The sequence below is a fragment of the Cinclus cinclus genome, chromosome 1, assembly GCF_963662255.1.
Source record: "Cinclus cinclus chromosome 1, bCinCin1.1, whole genome shotgun sequence".
NCBI lineage: Eukaryota > Metazoa > Chordata > Aves > Passeriformes > Cinclidae > Cinclus > Cinclus cinclus.
The window spans coordinates 140,286,504-140,312,263 of NC_085046.1; the positions used below are offsets into that span (position 1 = coordinate 140,286,504).

The 25,760-nt window shown below is 44.4% G+C and overlaps 1 protein-coding gene across 2 annotated transcripts; it reads right to left on the reverse strand.

Annotated features, from left to right (window-relative positions):
• Positions 1 to 1,211: 1,211 nt before the first annotated feature.
• On the reverse strand, positions 1,212 to 25,310 carry FBXO32 (F-box protein 32). 2 transcript variants are annotated; one of them, XM_062491480.1, is made up of 9 exons: positions 25,040 to 25,309; positions 21,893 to 22,005; positions 20,146 to 20,195; positions 19,382 to 19,474; positions 12,341 to 12,434; positions 11,359 to 11,543; positions 8,163 to 8,345; positions 6,848 to 6,991; positions 1,212 to 6,201 (listed from the first exon to the last, which is right to left on the reverse strand). In XM_062491480.1, the coding sequence occupies exons 1-9, from the start codon at positions 25,153 to 25,155 to the stop codon at positions 6,112 to 6,114; spliced, it is 1,068 nt and encodes a 355-aa protein (XP_062347464.1). In that variant the 5' UTR covers positions 25,156 to 25,309; the 3' UTR covers positions 1,212 to 6,111. The 2 variants fall into 2 exon arrangements, with proteins under 2 accessions (XP_062347464.1, XP_062347471.1); XM_062491487.1 differs by lacking the exons at positions 11,359 to 11,543; positions 12,341 to 12,434 and having other exon boundaries at positions 25,040 to 25,310.
• Positions 25,311 to 25,760: the final 450 nt, after the last annotated feature.

Genomic DNA, 25,760 nt, shown 5'->3' on the forward strand with positions numbered 1-25,760 from the left:
CCCTGTAAAGCAGAGAAGCAGAAATTAAGATTAGGGAAAGGTGGGGCTAAGCAGAGTCATAATTTTAATATTCATCGTGTAAGTGGTTTTCAAAATGCTTTTTTGGCTAAACACTACTTCTTTTATTAGGCTGTAAGACAGACAGTGAGGACACTCCAAGGAAATATACAGGGCAACTTGTTATCATGGATCAAGGCAGACCCTCATCTATCTTTTGGGATGCCCCTCCCTCTATCCCTGACTGCTCTTAAAAGGGTGGAGGTGGCAGCAGCAATAACATGAAAATGGGCCCCAACATACTCCTAAAAAAGATCCACTATTCCCCTTGAAGGATTTAGTCTTTGCATATTTAGTCTATTAAAATAAGTAGAACTTGATCTTTTCAAAAAAGTTTGAATAAGACATAGGTCTTAACAGCTTTCTCTTGCTTAAAAGGCTTTGTGATCTTGTCTTATCCTGTATTTCCAGAGACCTGTGTGTGAGGTGTGCAATCCTCTAACTGCAGATGCAAGCCACAGCATAACTACAGAGACTTAGGAAACCACTCAAACATACCTTATATGACAGTGCAAATGAGATTAAAAACAAAGCATCTGCATTTTGAGTTTATTTCCATAGCTGGCACAGCTTTCATGAGACAATTAATCCAGTTTTACTATGATAGCTTCTGTTCCAATCAGAGGCACATTTTATTTGCCTTTTCAACTGCTTTTCCCCAAGTTAGTAGGCACCACTTCAGTAGGCTCCTACTCACATTCCCTCTGAGCAGGAACCTAGGTTAGACTGCTTACAGTCCTGACACTAACAAGACATTCCCCACCCTCCAAAAAGACTTAAAAATAATCACTGTGGGACTATGACTAGAAAAAAAAAAAAAAAAAACCAAAACCACATTATTTTGTAAGCCGTAAGGTAGAGCTGAAGGTCTCAGATCTGTGTGAGCACTGGTGATCTCTTTTGGGGCAGCAATCACTCCTGCACTGTGGGCAAGTTCAGACTCATGAGCACAAGCTCACAGTAAGCACTCTCTTAGAAGTGAGGGCTCATTTCCTTTGAGATATGATGAAGCAATAGCTCTATCTGGGATGTCATACTGTGACAACAAGCCAAGTTCTGGATGTTCCTGCAAAAGAGTCTTTGCTTACAGTCTTCAGAAGCTCAAGGCTGATAAGGTCACCACCTTGGAAGCAATGAGACAACCAACTCTGTGGTTCACATTGTTTGAACATTTATTGCAATTCAGTGTCAAAAATGTTTTACAAAAATAATGTCTGCACAGAACAGCTGTAAAAATCAGTTGAACATGCAAGGAAAGAGGAAAAAAGTGTGCAAACTTATAATGGAAGGATTTTAACCACACAATAATATTAAACAGAAGTCTTATATAAGGGATGCCTTTCATTTCATATTGTCTCTAGTTACAAGTTCAAGGAAAAATAAAGCAGAACACACACTTCCATATATAAGTATTTATAATTACTGTAGATTAGTTCCTAAAGATGAGCATACTTTCTATTTCAAATTAAAGTGTTCTCTTGGTAGCTGACATGTTAGCATTCTGTGCAGCACAGGATGGCTAAAGAAAGGCAAATTCCACCCTCAGTTGCCCTCCCAGGATGAGAAGCAGCAACACTTGGTTAATAGAGAGGGAATTCCTCTGGTGTCAAGAGTATCAATGTACTTAAGACCGCATGTGTCAAGGACAAGATGGATTTGTTTGCCTAGGGCCAGATCCTCCAAAGCTGATTTGCTACCAGTAAAACCACTGGAGGAAGACACTGGATAGAAATGAGGTGCTGGTAAAGACTCAGAGCCCAGCAGCCTGAAAGCCACACTGACAGCTGTGTAAATGTCCAACCACAGCTTCAGAGCCTAGAACCAGCATCACTACAAGCAACAAGCTGAGGAAGCAGCACAAGCAGAACACCAGAGTCCCAAACCTTGAAGGAGGGAGTGCATCTATACCAGCCTGATCAGCCATCAGCTCCACAGGGCCTGTGTTTGTGTAACCAGGCCAGCTACAAAGAGGTGCATTTTAATTCAAAGCTATGTCTTTCTGGCAAGGTGCTGATCTAGGGAGATGATGTGCAAGATGTTTGTAAGGACAACGCTGGTTGGCTGTACCAAGCAGTGTGAAAAGCACATCTGATTTGTTTGCTACACAATAGGAGTTGAAATGTTCCTGCTCTAAATGAAATTCCAGAAACTAAGGGCCAAGGAATTTTCTAGGCAGGAAAAGCTGGTTTAGTACCTGCATATGTTCTAGTAGGTGATAGCTTCACAGAAGTAATTAAAGTCAAACAGAAATGGGAATAGAAACAGTTTAAAACCTGGGGCAAAGAAAAATTATATTCCCATATACAGAAAGTGTCAGGGTGCAATTAAATGTTTACATACAAAGCAATGTCTTCAGAGCAATACACATTTTCCTAATCACCTTACATAATAAAGGATCTAGAAACTCCCACAGTTAAAAAAAAAAAGCCAGAAAATATAAGAGGAGGTACACACACTTTGTGATCAAACTTCAGCATACCATAGTTAGTATAAAAGGCTTAAGGTATGTACAGCTGAAATCGTGCTTCTTGAAATGGCCATCACATCAAAAAACTGGCCTCTTCTAGAAAGCTGAAAAAAAGACATCCTTGGGATCTCTCACCCCCTTGCATGGATTTTTCCTCTTCACAGCACCACATTCTATGCTGTTGCACTACTTAATACATCCTCTAAAGACAATGAGATTTCCCTGGATATGCTGGCAAGAGAAAACCCCAAAGAGGAAAAAACTCCTTTCCTAGTATAAGAAAGGACGCATATCTAATGGAAATGCATCAGCTGACTGGAAGGTGAAGTGTCATTTGAAAAGAACATTCTATTTCCAAAATACAAGTCTGTTTCGTCCTTCACAACAGCTTTGCCACAATTGTCTTAAAATACAGAGGTCCTTTCTGCCTGAGAGCAGCCTTAAACCATCCCACCTGGAAGCCCCTGATATCACTGTCAGATTTGTTACTCTGCCCCCCTCAGCCAAGCTGCTGCCTTTGCACTGCCAAAATACTAATTGTATTGTTTGTAAATGGTTAGAATAAGGTATTTGGGTGGAACAGCATTTTGCTTTAAATACAAACCAAGAGCACTGAATTCACTGCAACCTCTCCCCGTACCAGCCACTCAAGAAACAATGGGTCCCCCAAAGAGACCGAGGCCATCTTTGACAATTGCTGCAGCATCAGGGTAAGGATTGAGGCAGTAACTGAATAAGGCTTTTCTGTTTCTTTTTCAGTCTGTTTTCTTCTGTACAGTAGTTGCTTGGTTTGCTGCTAGTTTGGACACTGCAGCAATATCCCAAGACCTCACACAAGCAACAGAGAAGTGTCTACATATGACAAATCATCTTCACATGATTTTGATTCTTACAGTGAAAGGAAATAAAATACACAGCAATAGAAGTAAGTTTTATAAATAGGAGCCTCAGTTGCACATTACATCTGTTGTCAGAATGACCCATGGTCTCTGTGTAGAAGAGGCCAGTGAAGGGTTGATAGAGTCAATGGCTGAAACCAAGACATTCCCAAATCACAGCTCAACACTGAGAATTTCCATCATTTTACATAAGGAATGCAGTAGGCCAGATCAAAACCTGAGCTTAAAATTCACTCAGTGTCACAATCTCGCAGAGCGTAAGTGCTAAGCACAGATGCAGAGTAGGCAGAATGCTGCAGCATTTCATACCTAAGTACTGTTTCCTCCCATCACAACAGGTTGGCTCACCATGGGTGGCAGAGGCAAAACTACAAGACAAACCAACCCCAAGTCAGAGCTAGAAACAAAATATGCCAAGGGGAACAGGTCTCCTCACTGCTGGAAAAAGGAGCTACAGGACTCTCCAAATTCAGTGGCAATGCTTCACTCACTTCACTTGCAAATTTCATTCCTTAATATCATCACTCATGGAGCCAGATTTCAGCCTTGTCTACCCACTTCCATCAACACAGGAGGGAAAACAAACCAGCCTCCTTTACTCATAAACATCCCCAAACAAGCACAAGTGCGTTTTTCCAAGGTAGCAGTTTTGAAATCACTTTCAGTCGACATGAGTATGATCAGGAGGGCTTATGCTCTCCACTAGCAGTCAAACTGATGAATGGGGCATCAACACCAAGATAAAGCTTGTTATCCTGCATGTGTTTTCCCCTCATCTCTGGAGAGTGACAAGCTCTGGGCCATGGTTAAGGGTGGTACAGGCTCACAGAACTCTCTAGAAGAACAAAAACTCGGGATTTGCTGTTAGGTGGCTGAAGAAGGGCAGTTCTTGTCAGCATTTTCCTTGTTTTCCTCCTCTCTTCCCACTGCTCCATCTAGAGGCAGTTTTTTCCCTTTTCACATCTCTTCCAAGAATATGCAAAGTGATTTACTTCACAAAAACACAAGCACTGTCATTTTAAAATACAAACAGCTGCAGAAAAGTGTTCAAAGTCAGTTATAAAAATATAAAAAAAAGGAACAGCATATTTAACAATAATTAACTCAAGTAGTTCTTCCTGAATTGTCCTGAGTACTCCTTTTCCTCAATTTTTGTACATAGTCACACAACCCACTAAATATTTACCCTTACGAGGTATCCTGCTTACACCATACACAGAGAAAGTGCTATAAAGGAAAGCTACTGGCAAACAGCAAAAACTTTCCACTGCAGGTTTTCAGATTGCTATGATGAGCTAGATTCTTCGAGCTCCACTGTAGAGAAAAGTGAAGCATTGCATGCAACAGAGGAGACAGTGAGCCAGATCACAGCCATAGTGAAGCGGCCACTTACTCTGCAGGACTGAAAATGTAGGTCAAAAAATTCCATAAAGCAGCTCAGCACTGGAAGCAGAAGGGACTAGGGTCCTTGGGTCTTAAAGAACCAAAGATATCAGTATGCTGGAAATCCCTTGCTTAAGCCAAGTCCTTACTGCTAAATACTACTCACTCCCTAAGCTCCAGGGCTCTGAAATGAAACATTTGCTGCCAGTCTTCCAGTGAATAAAAACCGCATCATTTAATGAGATTCAGTGGCCCAGTTCTCACTATTTTTTACCAACTCTAAGATGACTGAATTCACTTGACAGCAGTGGGAATACAGAGCAGTGTATATGTTTGAAAACATGGACTTAAATATTCTAACCTCACTTAGGATTTCAACTAATGCAATAAACCTAATGAAGCAGATAAGAATTTACCTTGTGAGATTAAATTCAGTCCTTTGTTTCCCTATCATAGAACTTCCTCCCTTATAGATAATGCTCTTCCTTTTGTCTTCTTTTCACATTTGCATAGTCTTTCATAAAACCAACAAATTAAAAGAGGATGGAGTAAAGTCTTAGGTATTCATATGGTGCCTATCAGTTAGGCATTCAAGCACTGAGTAGAGCAAGAAAACTAATGTAAAGAGGTAAGCATTAATACAAGAAAAGATGCTTACTGTCACAAACATTTCCCTTTAAATCATTGTACAAAATACAAAAGTTCACATTGTACACTGGATTTTTGTTTGAAAGGTACTCAATCTATTAGAGGTAGAAAGTGGTATGGTGCGATTCTGTCTTGCAAGTAGGCTAGAGATCTATCCTAAGTATTTCAGAATGTGTCCTTTTAAAAGCACAAAAGTATTAAACTTGTCACAGGGATATTTTCTATAAATATTTCTAAAATGCCATACTTATAAATATGTATGCTAAATAAAACCAGATGGAGGAACAGTTCAACAGTCCTAGCCTCATATTGCTTTCTCTCTATTAGAAACAAAGCAAAAGAATTCTCAAATAAATGTGGGGAAAATTCATTTTTAAACTTCTAAAAAAATGGGGTTTTTTTGCCCTGTATCTTGTACTCTGATGATAAAAAAGGGACTCTGTACAACATGCTGTATTTATACGCCAGTCCTATGGAAGTCTGTATTCCTTAAGTGCTGCATGTCAGTGAGCAACTTCACCTTTCTTCTGAGATCCTCTTGTTCCTTGACTCAGGAGCTTCAAACAAACATGAATATTTACACTATTTACAAATGGACTGTCCGAGCTCTGTGACAAAGTGTCCTGTAGGAATCGCATAAGCTGCTCTGACCCAAGTTCAGAACCTGAACAAGTTGATAAACTCTTGTGGTGAAAGAGAGGTGGAGCAAGTCTCTGGGTTGTTGGCTGTGCAGGGATGATCAGTGCCCTGGGAAAGGAGAAAACAATTCTATTTAGAGAGGCTGCAGAAAGGATGCCAAAGCATCAGCCAACTTAGCACTGCCCTTCCACCAGACATCCCACAGGCAAATGGGTAGAGTAGAGCCCAGAATAACAGACAGCTCAGAAATGGGCTTGGTATCTTAGGAGGAAGTCGCTTAAAGAAGCTGCAAAGATTCAATTAATTCTTTTCCCCTCTTCTGAGGGAAGAGAGGTTAGAGCCTACCATCACCTACTGGAGCTTAACTCCAGAGACATGCCTTGCATATCACCACAGTGGTCAGCAGATTTTTGTCCTGAGCTGTTTTGAAGCCATCAGCTTTCATTCCAGCTAATCCTGTTGCCAAGACCTCCACTTCCACATAACAGGTAGAGGAAGCTGCTGGAAGTGCTAAAATAACTTCCTGCAGGCAGCCCTAAAACATGCCCATCTTCCAACCCTCTGGCCCCAATGGACACTACTCATGTTCAAGATAAAGACAGGATCTCTGAAGCACAGAAGGAAGTTTTAATAGCTAAGGGAGAATTAAGATGTAGGAATTCCCTAGGCCATGCAGACAAACTGCAACCCGAGGAAGCACTGAATGCCCTATGGCTCCTGCCCCAATCAATTCTGTCCCAGCAGCACCTCATACCTTCCAGGAAAGGATGTGGCAGTGCCTGCACAGTTGCAGTGTATCACCATACTGCTCCTTCCGTGGGTAACACCTTATGAGCTTGAAATACATCTTTTTCCAATCCAGCTGTCCTTTATCAGACAAGATCAGACGTTTGCGAATCTTAAAGAAAAATACACGCAATTATAGAAGGTCAAAAGAATCAATTTGTTCTGTTCAACTCATGACATTCTCTCCCTCACATATCAACCTTGCCAGTGCCATAACAGCTCCCCTGCAACACCAAGAAAGCTTTTACTTGGAAGACTTCTGAGCTTTTTTGAGCTAAGAAGCTCTCCTTTCTACTTATAGCTGAAAAAGCTATAAGTACTTTCCTGATGGGAACAGCCTCACTCAATACTATTATGAGGGTCTATTCCCACTTCATCAGCTTCACTGTAGGAAGCCTGAAACCCTGGGAGCTATTTCATACTACTTTGACCACTGTTTATGGCTGGCAAGTAGAGTCTCATTTAACAGTTGTAAATGTTGAGGTATTTTTCTATAAGAGTCAACGATTTCTTGTATTAGCTTGGGACACACCCATCTCTTTTAGGGTTCATTACTTGAAGAGGCTGGATTTGAATTTACTTAATAGAAATAACTCCTCCAGAGTCACTTCCGAAGTCAGATTCAGAGTGAGTAAATAAAGCCAAGTCAGCAGAGAAATCTGGCACATGGTTCCCGAAGTGCAGAGGTCTAGTATAAACACCCCAGACATTCACCCATAAACAAAGAGGGATTTTTGTTTGTTTGCTTTTAAGTTTAGATGATTCCAGATGACTACCAGTCTGCCAGAGATGTTTACACAGGTACAAAATGGGCAGCAGCAGGGCTGTTTTCCACATACCATCCCATCACTCACAGAACAGCTCAGAAGGGATTTCTTGCTCTAAAGGGCAAGAGAGTCCAGCTCATGGACCACAGCCACAAAGATTCTCTGCAAGGCTGTCAGTCCCTGGGACATCAGGGTGATTGCTGGAGCTTGCCTGCACGTTTTCCCTGCACACGTGGGGCAAGGAGCAATTGCAAGTCATGCAGTTGTTCCCACCTGGATTAGGATTGAAATTCAGTGTATGATTAATTCCTCAAGCTCCTATTTCAGGAATCATTGCTGTGGCATGTAAAACCCTCTATATAAATCATCTTCACAGCCATTCTCATGCCAGCCTACATTATCAGCTTGCTGCACAGTCTTCAGATCCAAGAGGCAGCCAAGTACAAGAACATGCAGGGCGGACTCTTTCTGGGGGGTAGACCATGAACTGATGGCAGTTTGCACCTCTCCTCATACCTGTCTGTCTGTGAAGTGGTACTGGCACAGCTTCTTCCACAGCAGCCGATCTTCACTGAGCACTTGGAGGTCAGGAGCCACCTGACCCAGGCTAACCAGGTCCCTCCCATCACTCAGGCGCTGCATGATGTTCAATTGTAAACACAAGGGCAGGTCGGTGAAAGTGGTTCCTTTAAAGGCAGGCTGGAAGAGACAGATAGATCTGAGCTCCCAGGAAGCTGAAAACCAAAGAAATTCTAGCTTGCAGCACAGCTACTGCTTTTTAAAAACTTTTTCACACATAGAAAGCAGAAGTTCCCTCTTCTAAATGATGGGGACATTTTACATAGAAATATTTGACCTTCTGCCCCAGCAGAGTTTGAAATAACCTCAAGGAAGAGGACATGTATCTGCAGTACAATAATCAGGAGAACTGCAGTCCAAGCCTCCTGCTCTCCTTTTTTGTCCACCCCACATCCATACTTGAGACACTGCTCCCTGAAGTATCATCATCAGCTTTCACTAAGCAGGACATTGGCAGTATCATTGTGTCAGCTACTGCCCATCCAGGTCTCTCCACCATTAGGCAGATGGGCATTACTTCTCAAGTTCAGCTCTGGTTACACACACTGCTGGGAATCTCATGCTCCTCTGACATGAGTTTTAGCTCATGTCATCACAGGATCTTGCAACCACAGCAATGGCTGGTGAGTACCCACAGCATGGGTTCCCAGGTCATTGCTGGCAGGCTAGCTTTTCCTCTGGGAACACTTGAAGGACCTGCCCCTTTCCCACAGGCTGCAGCCCTGGTTTTCCAGGCTGTTCAGCAACACAAAAGCAGATTCTAGCCTAAAGAGAAAAAAAGGCACCCCCATGCACCTTGGCTTAGCCTCCACAGGGTCCAGGATTGTTTTTTAAGTCCACATCGGGTACAGCTCCAGGACAAATTGACCACAGTAGATGTGCATGTCCTGCACCCAGGGGAAACCCAAGGTATACACAGGAGCAAGGCATCAGCAAGGACCACAACCTGGACAGCAGTTGTAGCTTCAAAACCAGCCCCAGCCTTATTAAGGCAAACAGCAGCTTCTAGGATTGGGCTCCAACAAAGAAACAATGTTAGACACATGTGCCAAGTCCATCCTTTACCCTGCACAGAGATGCTGCTATTTTAAGTTGCAGAGTCACAGCACCAGCCTCATCTTTGGCAGAGCTATTAACTGTTTCAAACAAGCAGCACACAGCCCACCAGCAGCAGGGGACACTGAATGAAGCTGCTTTTAATCATGTGGTCCCATCTCCAGCCATCCCCCAGCATGGGAGACTCCAGAGAAACAATAAGTACATCTGCACAGCAGCAGCTCCCGCCCTCCCCTCCAGTGCCTCAGTGCTAGTCTGCCCAGAGCAGTGGCACTGCCTGGTACCTGCAAGGACCAGAGCTTCTCAACCAAGACATCCATTCCTGCATCACCACCCACCAGCCAGACCTGGCACAAGCACTCCAGGAGGAGTCAACTGTCTCCACAGTGTCCAGAGGACATTCCTTTCCATGAGAGCCTGGGTCATTTTTTAGGCTAGGACAAGTGCACTGGATGCCTGGATCATGTCCCACTGCTCTTCCTTTTGTTTAGGAAGAGCAAATTTTGCCTTCTTCTGTACTTTGTCTATATACAAGCTTTTCTAGGGCACAACAGACAAGAGTAAGCTCAGAGACTCTTGGGTCAAAAAAAAATAAAACCAACAAAAAACAACAACAACAAAAAAACCACAAAAAACACCCCACAACAACAACAACCAAAAAACCCCAAAAAATAATAATAAAAAAACACCCCACAAGCCCAAAGCTCACACTTATCTCTTTCTGAAAAAACTTGTGACTCAAGCAAATCTTTACAGGTTTTCTGGATCAGGCCAAAAGCTTATCTGCTACTACTTTTCCAGGACTTTTCAAGCAGCATTTTTTTGGGAGAACGAACACTGATTAGACCAGAACAGTTCAGTACACTGTCATTTTCTGGACAGAAGCTGTTCTTTAAAAGCAGCTGTAGCACATACAACACTTTGCAAGATTGTTTACTTGTTTTTGCTTTTTTAAAATTATTTACATCTTGGGTGTTGCAAGACATTTCCCCCTTTAGAAACACCACAAGCTCACTGCACCATAAGTAATTGGCTACACAGAGCTGAGCTTCCTTTCTCTGAATTAATCTGATTTTGTTCCAGCTTGAAGTTACCTTCAGTGGTATGAATTATTTTTTGCAAGCTCTACATCTCTTATTTACTTTAGAAAAAGTATCTGCAAACCCACACAAGTGTGTATAAAAGGCAGTTCCTTTCACAAGCAATGTTTCGGTGCACTTTTGTCCGAGTAGGCAGAGTCCTTCAAGACTACAAGGGGAACACCAACACAGATATCAGCATGGGGGGAAAGCTTTAGCATTTCAGTGCAGTAATTACACTTTTTTTTGTACCTTAAATGGATCTCTATAGCCCTTGGAAGCTTATTGTTGGTATCCCTGCTTGAGCAGGGGGGTTTGACAAGATGACCTCCAGACATCTAGTCCAACATCAAACCTGCTGTGATTATGTGAACACAAGTTCAGACCTGACTCCCATGTAAAGCCAGTTTAGAAATTTATCATCTAACACATCCTTCCCCATCCCCACCAGATGCTGTTGAAAAAACCAGATGTTGTGAAAGCAGGAGTCATCCAGCTGGAACAGGTAGCTCCAGACTACTGGGAGAATCCTTGGTATTTTCAGCCAGGAAGCGTGAAGTTATGCAACTATTTGGAAATTTGCATTTAATTTATATATTAAACAAAACCTAAAAAACTCAAGCATCCGATAAATGAGTTTTGAAGGCAATTGCTCAATTTGAGAAAGCTGGAGTTGACTTTTCACACTGAGGCCTGGCCTCTGAGGACTGAAGAGGGGGAGATTGTTTTCTTCCCAGCTGTGTTCACACAGCACTTTACAGCCATAATGGAGTCAAGCCACAGCCTGTGACCAGTAACCTCGAGCATGATCCTGGGTTATGTACATTGAGTTTGAATTAAGGGAGTCAAGTAATGCATCCAGTTATTTTAGCAACTCCAGGTCCTTCCAGTCTGCTCTTGCCACCGGGAATGGGAAGCAGTCACCCAAGTGAGAGATGTTAACACAAAAAGGTTTCATGATGAAGACAATATTTTTAGCTTTCAGGATTTGTGCTTACCCTAGTGATCTGAATATTGTTCAGTTGCTGCTGCCAGTGGAGAATGCTCTCCATCCTGTGCACCCACATGTTGATGTTTCCAACCAGGACAGATTTTCCAACCCGTTGAACTAACGTGCAGAGGGACGTGTAGAGGGTCTGTAGCAATTCCCGTATTAGCCTGATATTCTGCTGATCTTCAAGGACTTAGGAAGAACAGGAAAGATTAAAAATAGGAATTGTCAAAATCCCCTTCTGAATCTACATGCTTCTCAGGCAAGTCAAGTTACTTGCTTTAATTTCACAGAAAAAGAGAGCCAACCTGTGCTTTCCTTTTTAGAGGAAAGTACTTTAATATTAGCCAGTCACAGCAGGTTAGATAGCAGATGGAAAGAGAGCCTCCCAGGATAAGCAGATGAGATCTGCAGCACTTCCCACTTCCAGCCACTGGCAACCAGCCAGTTTTTCCTTCTGATGCTGTGCAAGTTGTTATCCATGTGCACCTCTTCCCATCTACCCCAGCTAATGCACACTTCTCATTATGTCTGCTGTCAATGCCCAGGCTTCAGGGACAGCTAAACATCCATGACAGAAGTGTCACATCTCAACCACAATTCATTCTCCTGAACAGGTGAAGACACCCCTCCAGAGCAGTGGGAGCAGCAGGTACAGCACACTGCCAACAACTGCAGATATGCCTGGCCAAGGGCAGGAGCAGACAGATCTTCTGCAGTCAGAAATAGTACTCTGTAGGACGCAGAAGGGGTGGTAGTGAGGAAAGCTGGCAAAGGAGGAGTCACCTCTCTCATACCTACCAGACTACAGACACTTCTTCCCTTCCCCCAAGTCCTTCACTGAGGGAAAAGAAAGCAGAACTGCACTCCAGAAATAAGCAGTGGTGCACCTCTTCACCCATTTTGCATTGCCTGACTATTCTCAAAGATATGGTTCACCAAGTACATCAGATTAAATCAGACTCCCCCTCAATGTTTCTGTTTCTTACCTTTCTGAACCACTTTTTCCAAAATGTTCATATAGTTTTTCTGGGCAATGCCACTCAGTGACGTCAGCTGAGACTTTGCTATCAGCTCCAACAGCTGTGGGTAAAAATAGAAGTTGCAAGCCTTAGAGCACAGAGATACCTTTCTAATCTTAACTCCTAGTCACATGACACAGCAAAACAGTCCAGAGACTTGTTTGCTGCTTGAAAATAAAAAGGAGCCAGAACAACAGAGCAAAGTAACGCAAAGGGGAAGGACAGAGGCCAAATAATTGAACTCACATCATAAGAGGCAGGGGGAAAAAAGGTGTTTTAACTATCTTCAGCGTGGGGGGAAAGGGAACTTGATTTCATGGCTCAGAGATGCAGAGAAACCACAGCAGTGCTTGGACTGACAGCCACTACTCACACCAAGGGAACAGCGAACAGCCAACATCACCATCCTTCACTGGGGCATAAACAAGCAGTGTCATAAGGGAACACGAGCAAATGCCTGTTTGGATGGGGATATTATTGACAGGCCATTAATGAGACTCAGACTCCACAATTTACGTCAGCTTCTGGGTTGCATGGGTTTTGTCAGAGCACTGTCAGCACAACAGAAAGGTTAAGTACTGTAGGAAGAACAAAAATTTCCCCCACAACAAACTCCTTCTCTTTCAAAGTTTCCTCCCCTGTTCAGCTCTAACAGCTACAATAACAAACCACCTTTCCCTGTCTACCCTGTTTACTTCTCAACCTCCCCTAATGTAAATCTTGCTTTTACTTTTGATTAGCATTTACTTCCCATCACTGGCCTCCTGACTCTTGAGCAAGCTAAACAATGAATTTGGGCTGCAGTTGCTAAAGGAAGCATTTCCCACAGGGAAGGATGCTCTCTCTTCCTCATCTCTGTGCCACAAGAACAGCTGGGGGAAGTTTCCTATGGAACATGCAGCCTGTGATCTTACAAGCCTTTCTCCCTTCCCCCAACATTAGATAAATGCAGACTGCCCACATGTCAGTCCATTTGTTTTGGACGTACATAGCCTTCTGTTTTAATTTAGAAAGGAAAGGAAAAACCTTTCATGCTACAAATCAATCAACACATGGCCACATGACCAGCTTATTAATCCTTTATCATCTGCAGCTCCAGTATCCCATTGCTGGCACCACAGAGAGTCCAGAGAAGGTGCAACTACTTGTGTCAAGTAATTAAGATGGCTTTTGACTAGACTTGATAAGTCATGAACTGAACTGTTTGCCCCGCTATAAGAATGACAGGAATGTATCCAAAAAGTCACCGGCAGCTTGCCATGAAGCGGGAGCTGAGGGAAAGGCATTACTGCAGCCTGCTCTGCTCATCTGGGGCACCAGCATGTGACTGCCACTTTGGAGCAGTGAAGTCGCCTCAAGTGACCAATATCATCTTCTGTTTAATATCCAGGACAACACCACCATCAGATAGCTCTGAGTTTACATTTTATTTATATCTTGCACCTCACATGACCAAAAAAAAAAAAAAAAAAAGAAAAAAAAAAGAAACCCAAGATGAAAAAAGACCTGCACTAACTCCTGTCAAGGGCAGGCTTCTTGTTTTCTTGGCTTGTTTGGAGCAAACAGGAAATGCAGGAGAGTTGGGTAATAGTTGGTACACAAGCATCAGTGGATTTTCTGGCTATATCAGCTGAGACCAGAATAACTAAATACTCCTAAAAACAAGGCAGCCTGCAAAATGTCTGAAAAGCCTATAAAAGGTCTCTTCATTTTTTTGAAATATTGGATGAATAAGTCAAAAACACCCAACCAATGTCCCACAGTAGTCTGTAATACTCTGCTACCCTAAACTGTTTAGTCTTCAGACCTTTGATTATAGTGACCAATTTGCCAGACTCCATCTGTACACTGGCCATACATCCACCCAGATCAGCTAGTCTATGCACAAACAACTGCTTTCTCCAGATTGCACTGTTGTGGAACTGACACAGAGACAGTTTTCTCCAGGCCGGGTGTCAGCAATATTAAGCCCATTACTAACAACACCAAAATGCATGCAGTGATAAGCATCATGTAACAACAGAGGAGTTGGACACCAGAGCTGTGCCTTTAGAAGAACAAGGATAAAAATCTCAGTTCCTTGAAGAACACTAAATTGGTACAAAATTGAGCTGAAGGAACCAATTCAAATTTTCCCAGTGTTTATCAAGGTTCAATTTATGTTCAGTGAACCAGCTCAGATACCATGTGTCACCTCCCTTCTCCTACAGCAATAAACACAGGATGAAATTCCATATGAAAACTATGTTGTGAATACTTCTAGGGCTACTCCACTCCCCAGGGACCGCTGACCGAAGCAACTAGCTAGTCCTCCAAATCAAAAGACATTTTATTCTTCTATGCTCATTTCATATAACACAAAAACCAGGTAAGCAGTACAGTTGATCTGTGCCCCACATGCTCCAGTGCACTGGGAGTCTTTTAGTGTTGGCACAGGCCATGAGTATGGTCTTGGCTAATGGATTGCCAAATGGGGGTCTACAGCAGTATGAAAAATAAATCAATGTTGCCACTTGCATGATACAGACTAAAGCAGACTGATGAACGCAGATTAACGTTGAGTACGGTAAAAAGACTGGAGAGCTGAAAGCATGTGTTATGATGTGGCTGCATTAAGTCCAGCCCACGCTCAACTGAGAGGGACAGATGGTAGGAGAGAGTGCACAGGGAAAGGTTAAGAGCAATTTTAAAAGGTCTGCTTTTCAAACACACTAAGTAATTGCATTCCAGCCAATTTTAACTGGAGCTGGGAAATCTACAACACCTCTAGAAAACAGGGCATTAGATCCAGATTCACTCTTCCAGCTCCTCAGATGTTAAGAAAGGTAACCTGGTAGCTCCACTAGAAAATCCTTCCCTATTTTCTTTGCTATCAGAGGTTTGCTAGAACTATAGAGAAAAGAGATGCAGTGAGCTATCCCAGAACCTCTGCAAAGCTGGCAGGAGGCAGCATCTTCCATAGCAGGGCAGTAACCTGCTTACTTCCCCTGAGTGCAATGGGGCTCCTGCTCAAATCCACCAGCCACCTGTCTGGAGCAGGCAGCACAACAAAGCTTCTCAGCTTCAGCAGCAGAGCAGATCCTCCTTCTCCCATTAGCATGAGATTTAAAAAAAACAAAAAACAAACAAACAAAAAAAAAACACAAAAAAACCCCCCAAAAAAACCAAAAAAACCCCAAAAAACAGTGCCATGTGGCAGGGAAGTAGGATCCCTGTTTCAGGGCCATGAAAACACTGTTGTGCACCTATGACTACTGTGTACAGCATTGCTTAGACCTGCTACAGACAGATGGCACTTTGGCCAGAGTCTTGGTTCAACCCTGGGGTGTACAGGCAATCCATACCCCAAATAACCACTGCTGGGGCTTACAGCACACAGGGCCAAAAAAACCTCAGTACTCCTGCTGTGCTAAGCAGGAAAGCACAGCCTTGACTCAAAAAGGGAAATGCTCTGCAGTGATTAAAATCACAAGTCTTAACACTACTGAAGTGTAATTGCCCCACTGAATACATCAAAAGCCAGCTATAAGAAAGCTGGACTGCACCGCGTGGGGATCAGTAAGGTCCTGACAGTTAGGGATGTGACTGCTCACATCAGGACTACTTAGGAAAAATGAAAAATTCCTCCTCCAGCCACACCTTGCTCCCACAGCCCTTCAATTTCAGTGGCTGAAACATCACACTGGCAGTCAGCTGACGGGTGGAGCAAGAGCAAGGCAAGTTATAATGATTTACAGTGCAGGTGCTGACAGATCTCCCTAAGACAGCATCCAGCTGATATTCTTTCAGGACAGCATAAATCCAGGACTCCTGGAACTAACCTCTATTAAAACTTGCAAAGTAAATTTAAAAGACTACTTTAAAAGGCTGCACACAACCTAGATCATGTTATTTTAGAAGAGTTGTGGCCAGGCAGCTTAACCTGACCTAAGCTTTTATGATCAGAAACATCACCTTCCCTCAAGACTACACAACCATCATATGAGAAATCTTTCTGAAGAAGCAGCCTGAAAAATGTGTCATCTGAACACAGTGTTCCTGAAGGAAAACCAACTTCTGGGCTGCAGGCACCTGTCTCTGCTCCCATTAATTATGCTTACAGAACGCTTCCAGTCTTTTAATTAAATCGCTAAGAACAGAAGAGCCAGAGCTACTTCGGACCAACAACACTTTGGGTTCTCTGGGTCAATCATACACTCTTATTAGCCCTGAAAAGGGAACACATTGTTCTGCAACATGTAAGCAGATGCACTAATTTCAAGTATCAGCAAGGATCAAATCATAGCACCAACACCTATAACTTGGCACTTCCAGAGCTGTACCAGCAGACCATCAAGATAAGACTGATGTTAGAGGAAAACTTCTTCTGCTTCACTTACATGGACTTACTGGTTCCAGCTGGTACCTGGTATCTGCCCATCAAAAATACCTGCTAAGCTTCTTGCAGCTCATACCTCCAACCCCACTTGAAGGAGGTGCCCATCATCTGTGCACCATTAGAAACTCTAAGAACTTAGTTTGGGTGTCTAAAGCAGAAACTTCTGTGACAAGAAAGCAAGCACCAAAAACACTTATGCACTGTTCACTTAAGCTGAGAGAAATTCAGAACGCCAAGTTCACGTTAAGCCTGAAAGCCCATTTTGCTACCAGCAAGTGATGCAGCTTATGTCTCTATAGGGCAAGATTGGGTGTAGCCAGCAGAACTTCAAACCTGCAGCAGTTTCTCTTTCTTCCCCTACAGACATAATTTTCTTTCCCAGCCTCCAATTCCATACTCCCCTCCTCGAAAAGCATTTGCTTGATGAATTGGGTAGCATATATTAATATCAGATGCCCTGAGTAAGGAGTAGAGCTAGAGAGAAAGAGGAGAGAGAAGAAAGGGAAAAATGTTTTGCCTGCCAAGATTCAAGGCATTTTCCATGTGACAGATTGCTCATCTGTGTGCTCTAGGAGGCCTGAGACTTGCAAAGGACCATAAACATGATCCACATCTAGGCAGAGCAATGTGTAAATCTGGCCTATAAGGCATTTGATGAACTACTATTCACTGGAGACTTGGCTGATATATGCCTTTCATTTTAAGAAGTCAATTTTATAATTTGATCCATGGTACCAGGTTTAAGATCTTCTTTAAACTGCCAAACCACAAGTCAACTTCAATTAGAAAGTTTCATACTTCTTAATAGTACTGTATCTGTAAACTACTGGGGGGAAGCTACTCTTAAAAGCACAGAAGAGAGATAATTTGTAAAAACAAGGACACATCAGCTTCCATAGCTTTCAAAACTATTGTTTTTGATAAAAGCATCCCCAACATGCTTTGTATTAAGTCCTCATGAGAAAAAGAGGTCAGCTTCCTCACCAGATCACACTGACCTCACTCAAATTTAGGTTTGTTCCTCAAATGTAGTAGGACTTCTGTTCAACCATTGCAGTCCCATGTGAGGCATTTATGACATTGACCCAAGCAGGAGAAGCCCATCATGTGGCACAGCATGACCTGAGGCCATGCTTAGCAGAGGTCTTTGGAGTTCTTCACTGTCATAAGAAAGTCTGCCAAAGTGATACCTGCAGCACTAAGGTTTTATTTTGCATTCCTTCTTTATATTTGACTAAAAGGTTATGGCCTTGGCATGAACTGTTCCTTCTCCAGTAATCCCCCTGAAGATGACACAGCTGTGTATGTGTGTATATACATATCTCTCCAGTATCAGCAAACACCTACTACCTCAACACTGGTGATCACACAAGCAGGAAAACAAATTGTCCCAAGATTAGCAGAACTAGGACAGCCTGAGTTTACATTGAATTGAATTCCTGCTTTGCCTCCTGCAGAATCCCCACTCCCTGCCACTACTCCAATAGTGGGACATCCAAGTGATTGCCCTTCCTACACAGCCAGTGGGTCATCACTCCCAGTGCTTGTACTCTTCCCAGGGTGACAGAGGTTTCCACAGGTGACTCATCACCTAGACATAATAAAATAAATCAAATAAATCAAAGTAAACCTGCTCATATAATTTCTTCCTGAGATACTTTTCAAGACACTTGACTCAAAGAGAAAGCAATACCACTGCTGCTTGCTCCAGAACCTAACACCTGAACAGCTGTTGCCTCATCAGTGATCAGCTGCTTACAAGACATGAAAAGGAACTGCTCATAAACAGCCTCAAGTAAACTATTTTTAAACCTTATTGAACAGCAAATCTTGCTAAGCATTCTGAAATTCAGGATCAATTTGCAGATCACATGCAGGTAAATGTACAATTACCCACAGCCCTTGGGACAGTAGGTCCCCCCAACCACTACTACCTCCTTGGCCACTCCAAGCCAAAAGAAAAGCCCTGATCTATTATGCAAAGCCAGAGCTGATGGGAAACCTGAAGCTGATGACTCCTTTATTAACTAAAGTTGTCCGGACTAAAGTGTTTCACCCACTGAAACCACTGCCAGTCAAAGGATTAAGACCAACCGCAGTCCTCAACAGAGAAGTTAAGATCCATGCCACCAAGAGGTTCAGCCCATCCCCTAATTTCTAAAATGCTCAACTCCCCTTGGTCTCTCCTGTATCACCTCAATGACAAAGCTCCACAGACCTCAGACTAGAGCTTGCAGAACAAAGAGGTAACCACTGCCCTGTGGCATCTTCAGAGAGCCCATGTTCTTTTTCAGAAGCTGAACTGAAAACTCAGGCGTTAGAAGCCAAGCTTTCTGGGCTTCAAAAGTAAATGGCACTATTGAAAAGTAGTAGGAATGCTAGGCTAAGGACAACTCATCTTCCACATATTAACTGCTTTCCTTCCTTTCCATTTTAATAAAGTAAAGACAAGATTTGGGCCTCTATCCACACACAAAACTTCCATGAATTACTTAATACAGAAAAGCTTAACACTCCCACCTGCATGCTCAGATGTATCTTCTTTGCCAGTGCTTCCCATTATCCAACTGGTACTCAGTTCAGAGCCTTCACCACCATCCCATCAAAATAAACCCTGGTCTTTGACTCACCCTCACAACATAGTTGAATCGCCTGGAATCCAGGATAGCACTGGAGAAGTCAAGTCGGTTGAAGGCTTCTCCCAAGGTGCAATAACCATGGCGCTGAAAAGAAAAAACACTCTGGGTCGTGTTTTGGCAGGCTTGAGTTCAGACAGCACCAGGTAGACCTGACCCAGAGCAACTTGATTTAGCAAGCTGGTGGGTACAAACCACAGGAGCAAGGTCACAGCCAGTGCAGGCAGGCCTGGCTGCTGCTGAGCTACACTTACTGACATCAAGAGTAGGCATGGCCCAATGCAGATTATGGTAGTTTCCCAAGAGAGACCCATGCTCTGCTCATGACCCATGAATTTATGTGTGAGAATGGGCCACAGATTCCTGGGGTTCAATATATAGTGCGAGTTCAGAGCAGTCTCATACAGCCACTTCTCCCCATGAGTGCAAGCAAGCCCTTGTGATAAATTCCAATGACTTTCCATGTTAGGACTGTACTGGGTGAAAGCCAAGAACAGTATTATGGCTTGGCCTGCAAATGGCTGATTTTTTTTTTAAATGAAGGAAGCAAACAAGTCATATTTTAAACACATGCACAAAGCCTTGTACATCAAGAGTTGGATCCCTGATAGGGGCTTAAAATCATTACTGAAATTCCAACCACAAGCCAAATCTTCCACTTATCTCTTAAGAGCTTCTGATGATTTGTATCAGCACAGGATCTTCTACTGCTTGCAAAGAGCAGTAGAAAAGAAGGCAAAACCTATAGAGGCACTCACCTCTTTTGTGCTTCCCTTGTGAACATAGATCCACTTCTCCTGGTGGAAATCTGTTAGGACAAAGAATCAGTTAATCTTCCACCTCAGAGGGCTACATCTCTGTTCTGCTCATAACATTCACCATCTTTCAGGATAAAATAAGGTATTTTGCTTACACCACCACACTTGAAACCAAATCTAGCAACTTGCTGAGCTTCTTTGTTTCTATACAGCATCATTTGAGACTGTAGCCCTAAGCCTCAGTAAAGGCTTCTGTTTCATTGACATAGCTCAAGACTGTAAATGTTTAATCTGCCAGCCACAGATATACCATAGCACCTTCTCTTCTTTGGTCCCAGACAGCAAGTTGGCTGACAGCCAGGTATTGTTGTTATTGATTTTATTAACTATTTATTACTGTGGTTACAGGCCTGGGATTGTATGTCAAATTTGAAGTTGAGCAAAAATGTCATGAGACACCAGGCACGTAAGAGGTTTTAGCAGTGAGGTCAGGCTCAGAGGAGCATGCTTATGCTTGCACATAACTTGCTAAAAATGAAAAAAACAATGTAGGACCAAAATTTTCCTTTTTCTAATTGCCCCTCCCATCTGAATAGGAGTTGTCCCATCCACTCCCCAAACTAACTTCCCAATACCCACCACACACTGCTAACTCTGTCTGCAGAAGAGCCTGTACTATAAGCAGTTATGCCACTCAGTCCTTCTCCCACTCCATTTTCACATGGGCTTTTGACCCTACTTCCACCACACACTGGCAATTTAACTGCTAGTATAAAATAAATTCTCCTCCCCACCCTGTTGGACTCCTTTCCATTAAAAAAAATGCTGAGCTCCTAAAGCAACCTGTAAATTAATGAGCTGAAGCTACGGAATGTACTCCTGCCTGGTACTGTAAGTCCAAGGACAGACCTAGTCAGAGTTACAGGCAGGCTGACCCTGCATCAAGATCTTTTTAATGGTGGCTCAGAGCAGAATCCAGCCAAAAACTATCATGGTAACATTTGTTTGTTCAGAGAACTGAATACACTGAGGGGGCCAACTTTTGGCAACAGTTTCCAAAATCCTGGGGGATGCACAAAGAGTTAATAGCAGTGTAGGAATAGTAACTCATTTCCTCTGGGTATGTTTACATTCATAGCCTCCACATGTAACTCCAGCACCCATATTGCAATCAACCCAGTGCAGACCTCGCTGTCCCTGCAGGCTCCCCCGGGTCCTCCCCCAGGGCCCCATCCGAGACCCCGGCTGCTCGCTGTGCACACAGATTTCAAGCCTTCTATTGTTTCGAGTGAGCTGAAATCTAACTTAATTTTTCATGCACTCCGAACACAGAGATAGGATCAAAGCTTATATTCAGGCTTGTAGCCTCCAGTAATGCAGAATAGTGCTCAACATGCATATGGAAGGAAGAATAAATTTAGCCTGCTGTGCACAAGGAAGTCTACAAGGGGAAAATATTGGAACTGGTTCATTTGAATGTACCATAGGAAAAAATTACCCTCCTGAAAAACAAATGACAAAAATCTGAACACAACAAGCACAACTCCTCAGAACAGGGATTACTAACAGGGGCATAAATCTTCATGTTAAAATGCATCCAAGTCCTCTACTTAGGTCAAACACGGGCACAAAGCCCTTCAAGACTCTAGAAGGCTCTTCATGCACTGTGCAAAAAACACAGATACGAAGCATTTTCCATTCTTCTGCAGCAACTTTTGTTTTAAAAGAAGTCCAGAAAAATTCTTACATTGAGTCTTGGCTTTGTTATTCAGCAGATCTTTTTTTCTCTTCTTGGCAGCAACATCATAGTTTATGCTGTTGAAGAGATTCTCTTTGTTGTGATCATCTTTTTTACAAAAGCTGTGAATGACACAAAGCAAGGATTCTGTTTATTTCTGCATTCTATTGAGCACTGTTTCCTGCAAGGAGAGAAAATACACAAGTTTTTATTGTGGCCTCCAAAGCTGTCTCCTTGCAGGCTGCTCCTGAGAAGTAGTCTGCACACAGTTTTAGCATCTAGTAATGGTATTTTTAAAGAAAACTCTGGTGCCTCAATTCTGGGCTAGCCAAGACACCCATGAGAGGAACAGATGACACAGATTACACAGTAAGCACCAGGATGCTGCTGACCAATGTTCTTTAACCTATTTGTATCCTTAAGTAACACCCTATCCTCCTCCCGTAGGTAGCGGATTGCTCTGAGCCAGTCAGACTGCAAGGGAAGGACACATTTAGACATCCCTGAAGACACATACCTACTCAAAATATTTATTATAAAAGAGTTCCCACAAAATACTATTTAAAGTTTACCAGAAAAGCTTAGCTAAGGTTCAGACTTATCTGATGGTTTTCCAGACCCTGCGTAGTAGTAACTACACAAGTTAACAGTTAGGATCTCTTGTCCATTGCCTGTTTCTGCAGGAGCTCTGCTGTAACTGCATTATTAGTGAAGGGAGCTATAACCCCTTATAATGAAAGGCTAGCTAAAAAGCTGTGCATCAACACCCCTACATTCTGCTGACCTGCAAATCAGCAGATCCGAGCCACAAGTCAAAACTGAGAAGCCCCTGGGCAGCCGTGGCACTGCTGCAGAGATCCCTGGGGGTGGCAGGGGAAGGCAGCACCACCAGCAGCTCTCAGCAGAGGCCCAGCACACAGACTGCTGCCCAAAGCTGCAGGGTGCCTCACAGGTGCCATGGAGAAGACAGGCCATGCATCCAGGAGAACAAAACAGAGCTGTCACCACTGCTCTAGCAGCTTGCAAGGGATGAAAAATAGCTGTCTGCAGGCCTAAACTCGAAGAAGAGTCACAGGCACCTCACTGCACCTCTCAGCTGCTGTGGCTCAGACAGCCCTGGAGCTCTGACAGGTGCCAAAACACGCTGCTACTGCTTGCAGTCCTGGGCAAGTTTCCTCTGAGGCAGCCACAAGAACCCTTATGCAGCCAGGAGGCTTCCTGTACAGGCCATGGGTTTATACTGTTTTGTCTTAAACAAAACCCAAACAAACACACCTCTCACAGCTATTCAGCACAGTCTCCTGCAAAGGAATGAAACCTGTGGGACAAGACTTGTTTCCCCTGTTCACTAGCTGTCTGCATAGCCACACCACCAACATATGTAAAAGCCAAGTAACCAAGTCAGAGTTTCAACCCCAGGAGGAACCTAGATTCCCTCTGGCACAATCCAGATGGGTATTCTAGTTTGGCACCTGCACATGGCCCCAGAGGTGGAAGAAACCTCTCCCAGTTTCAGAACACTGTGACCCTCAGCTCCCCCCTCCTACACCACATCCCCCTTGCAGGACATCTGAGCTGTGGAGAAGGCACCACTGCTGTGGGTTCCACTAGAACACTGCAGAAGGGGAAGAGCAGCAGCAACAAAGGTGAACAGTATTCACAGAAACAATAACTTGGGGAACCAGACACTTCTGCCAGCTGCAGCTTGCTCAGAACCACTTAAACCTGAGAGCAGAACATCTCAGCTGCTCATGTACCCCCCATCCATGCTGCTTCCTGTGGGGGAGACGACCAAAACCTAAGAATAGAATATGGCAGCAAGGAAGAAGATGTTTTGGAATATCCAAGCTCATGTTTTATCATGGTTGCAAAAAGTCAACAGGGGGTCAGGTTAACACACCCCATGCAGTGGCAGAATCTGAGCCCAAGAACACAAGATGGATCTGCTTTAAATCTCACATGTCAACAGCACATCCTTGCCTGTTGACTTCCTACTGAATGACTGTAATCTGAAACCACCATAACAGCAACAGTGGACAAATCCAGCATGGGAGGCAGATTATTTCCCTGTTTTTGTGCTGCCAGGTTTCCACACACTTCTCCAGGGCATCCTGACAGGTTGATCAGTTGGGCACCTGGACCTCACACTGCAAAGACCTCAGCCCAGGGTCAATATGCCACATCCTTGTTTTTAAATGGGAAAAGGGATGCATAAACCCATGCTAAATTCATTATTCCCAACACACTACCACTAGCCAGACATTTTTTTCTACCTGTTTTCAAATTACAAACCTAAACTCGAGTTTTACTTACAGCTTACATAAAAGAGAGCAGGAGATACCTGCTACATAAGCCTCCTTGCACAATAACATCATCAGTGGCTCACAGTAAATCTCTTCTTACTCCAAGTCCATTTGCCATGGGCATTCCTGACCAATCCCTAGGCCTGGTGGCAGTAACCCCAACCCTGGCAGAACACAGCAGAGGAGAAGATGCAGCTCTGTGAGAAAAGTTTGGCTTTGACCGGAGCGATCTTGCTCGAGCTTACGACACCCACGCATTGCAAAGCTTCCTGCCGCACCATCTTGGGGGTTTGTTGATGTTTTGCAGCCAGATTAGTCAAGCAGCAACGTAAGGTACATTACTCATGGCCTGGGGAAGATTTATGGCTGCAGACACATCATCCTTCCCAGCCCGAGACCGGGAAGCCCCAAGCTCGGCTGTTTTTGGAGGGGGAGGGTGGGCAGCCCTCTCCAGGGCCCCCAGGAGACGCCCGGCGATGCTCCCCGGGGGCACAACCCTCTGGCCGCGGGGCAGGTGATTGTTTTTTTTTTTTTTCCTCGACTCTTGGGCACACTCCACCCCGCAAGAACAGCCCGGCCGCCCGGGCACGAGCAGCCTCCATCGGGAGGGTCCCCGCCGGGGGCTAAGTGAACCCCTTCCGGAGCTTCCCTTCGGTCCGAGGGGCCGCCGAGCCCTTCCGCCGGCAGGGCCGGGGTCACCCAGACAAGGACGCCGCTCCCCTGACACCGGGGCGTCCCCTGAGCCGGCCCGGGCCGAGGGCCCCCTCCGCCCCTCACGGCTGCCCCGGTCCCGGCACCGTGCCCCCTGGCGGCACCGCCCGGCAGCGGGGCCGGACCGCGCCGCCGCCGGTACCTGCTGATGTCGCCCACAAAGCCGCCGCTCTTCTCGTCCAGGAAACGCGTCCAGCCGTCGGCCGTCTTCACCCAGCTCTGCCCTGGAGAGCGCCAGTCCTGCCCCAGGAACGGCATGGCGATGGCACGGAGCGGGAACGGCACCGGGAGCGACGGCGGCGACCGGGAGCGCAGTCCAGGGAACAGACCAGGGCAATACCCGGAGCGCCGCGGGGCAGATCGGGGTAGCTCCCGGAGAGGCGGCTAGAGCGGTGCAGTGGCTGCGGGCGCGCTCCGCGCTATTTATGTGGCGGCGGCGGGCGCGTGTTGCCGGAAGCGCGGAGCGGCCCCGCCCCCCCGCACGTGGCCGTGTTTATCGGGGCAGAGGGGGCGGGGCCAGCGCCGCTGCGCGAGCGCCGCGCGTGCGTGCGGGCTCGGCACTGTCAGCGTTGTGTGTGTGGCCATCGAGTGCGGAATACAAACAAACGCAAAAATAATATGTTTTGTGTATCTCAGTGTCAAATATGGCCCCCATATTCGTGTTATTGGTACAAAATATAAATATTTATGCAGGAGAGTTTTCATAGGCTTATAGATGTGCTTTAGGTATTTACTTGTTGCAATATTGTACCGTATAGTAGTATATAGTAGTGTAATGTGTAGTGTATGTATTGCAAAGTTATCTTTATAGGAACACACGGAATCGAAATCCTGCTCTGCAAAGGGGGTTAAGCCAGGCAGAT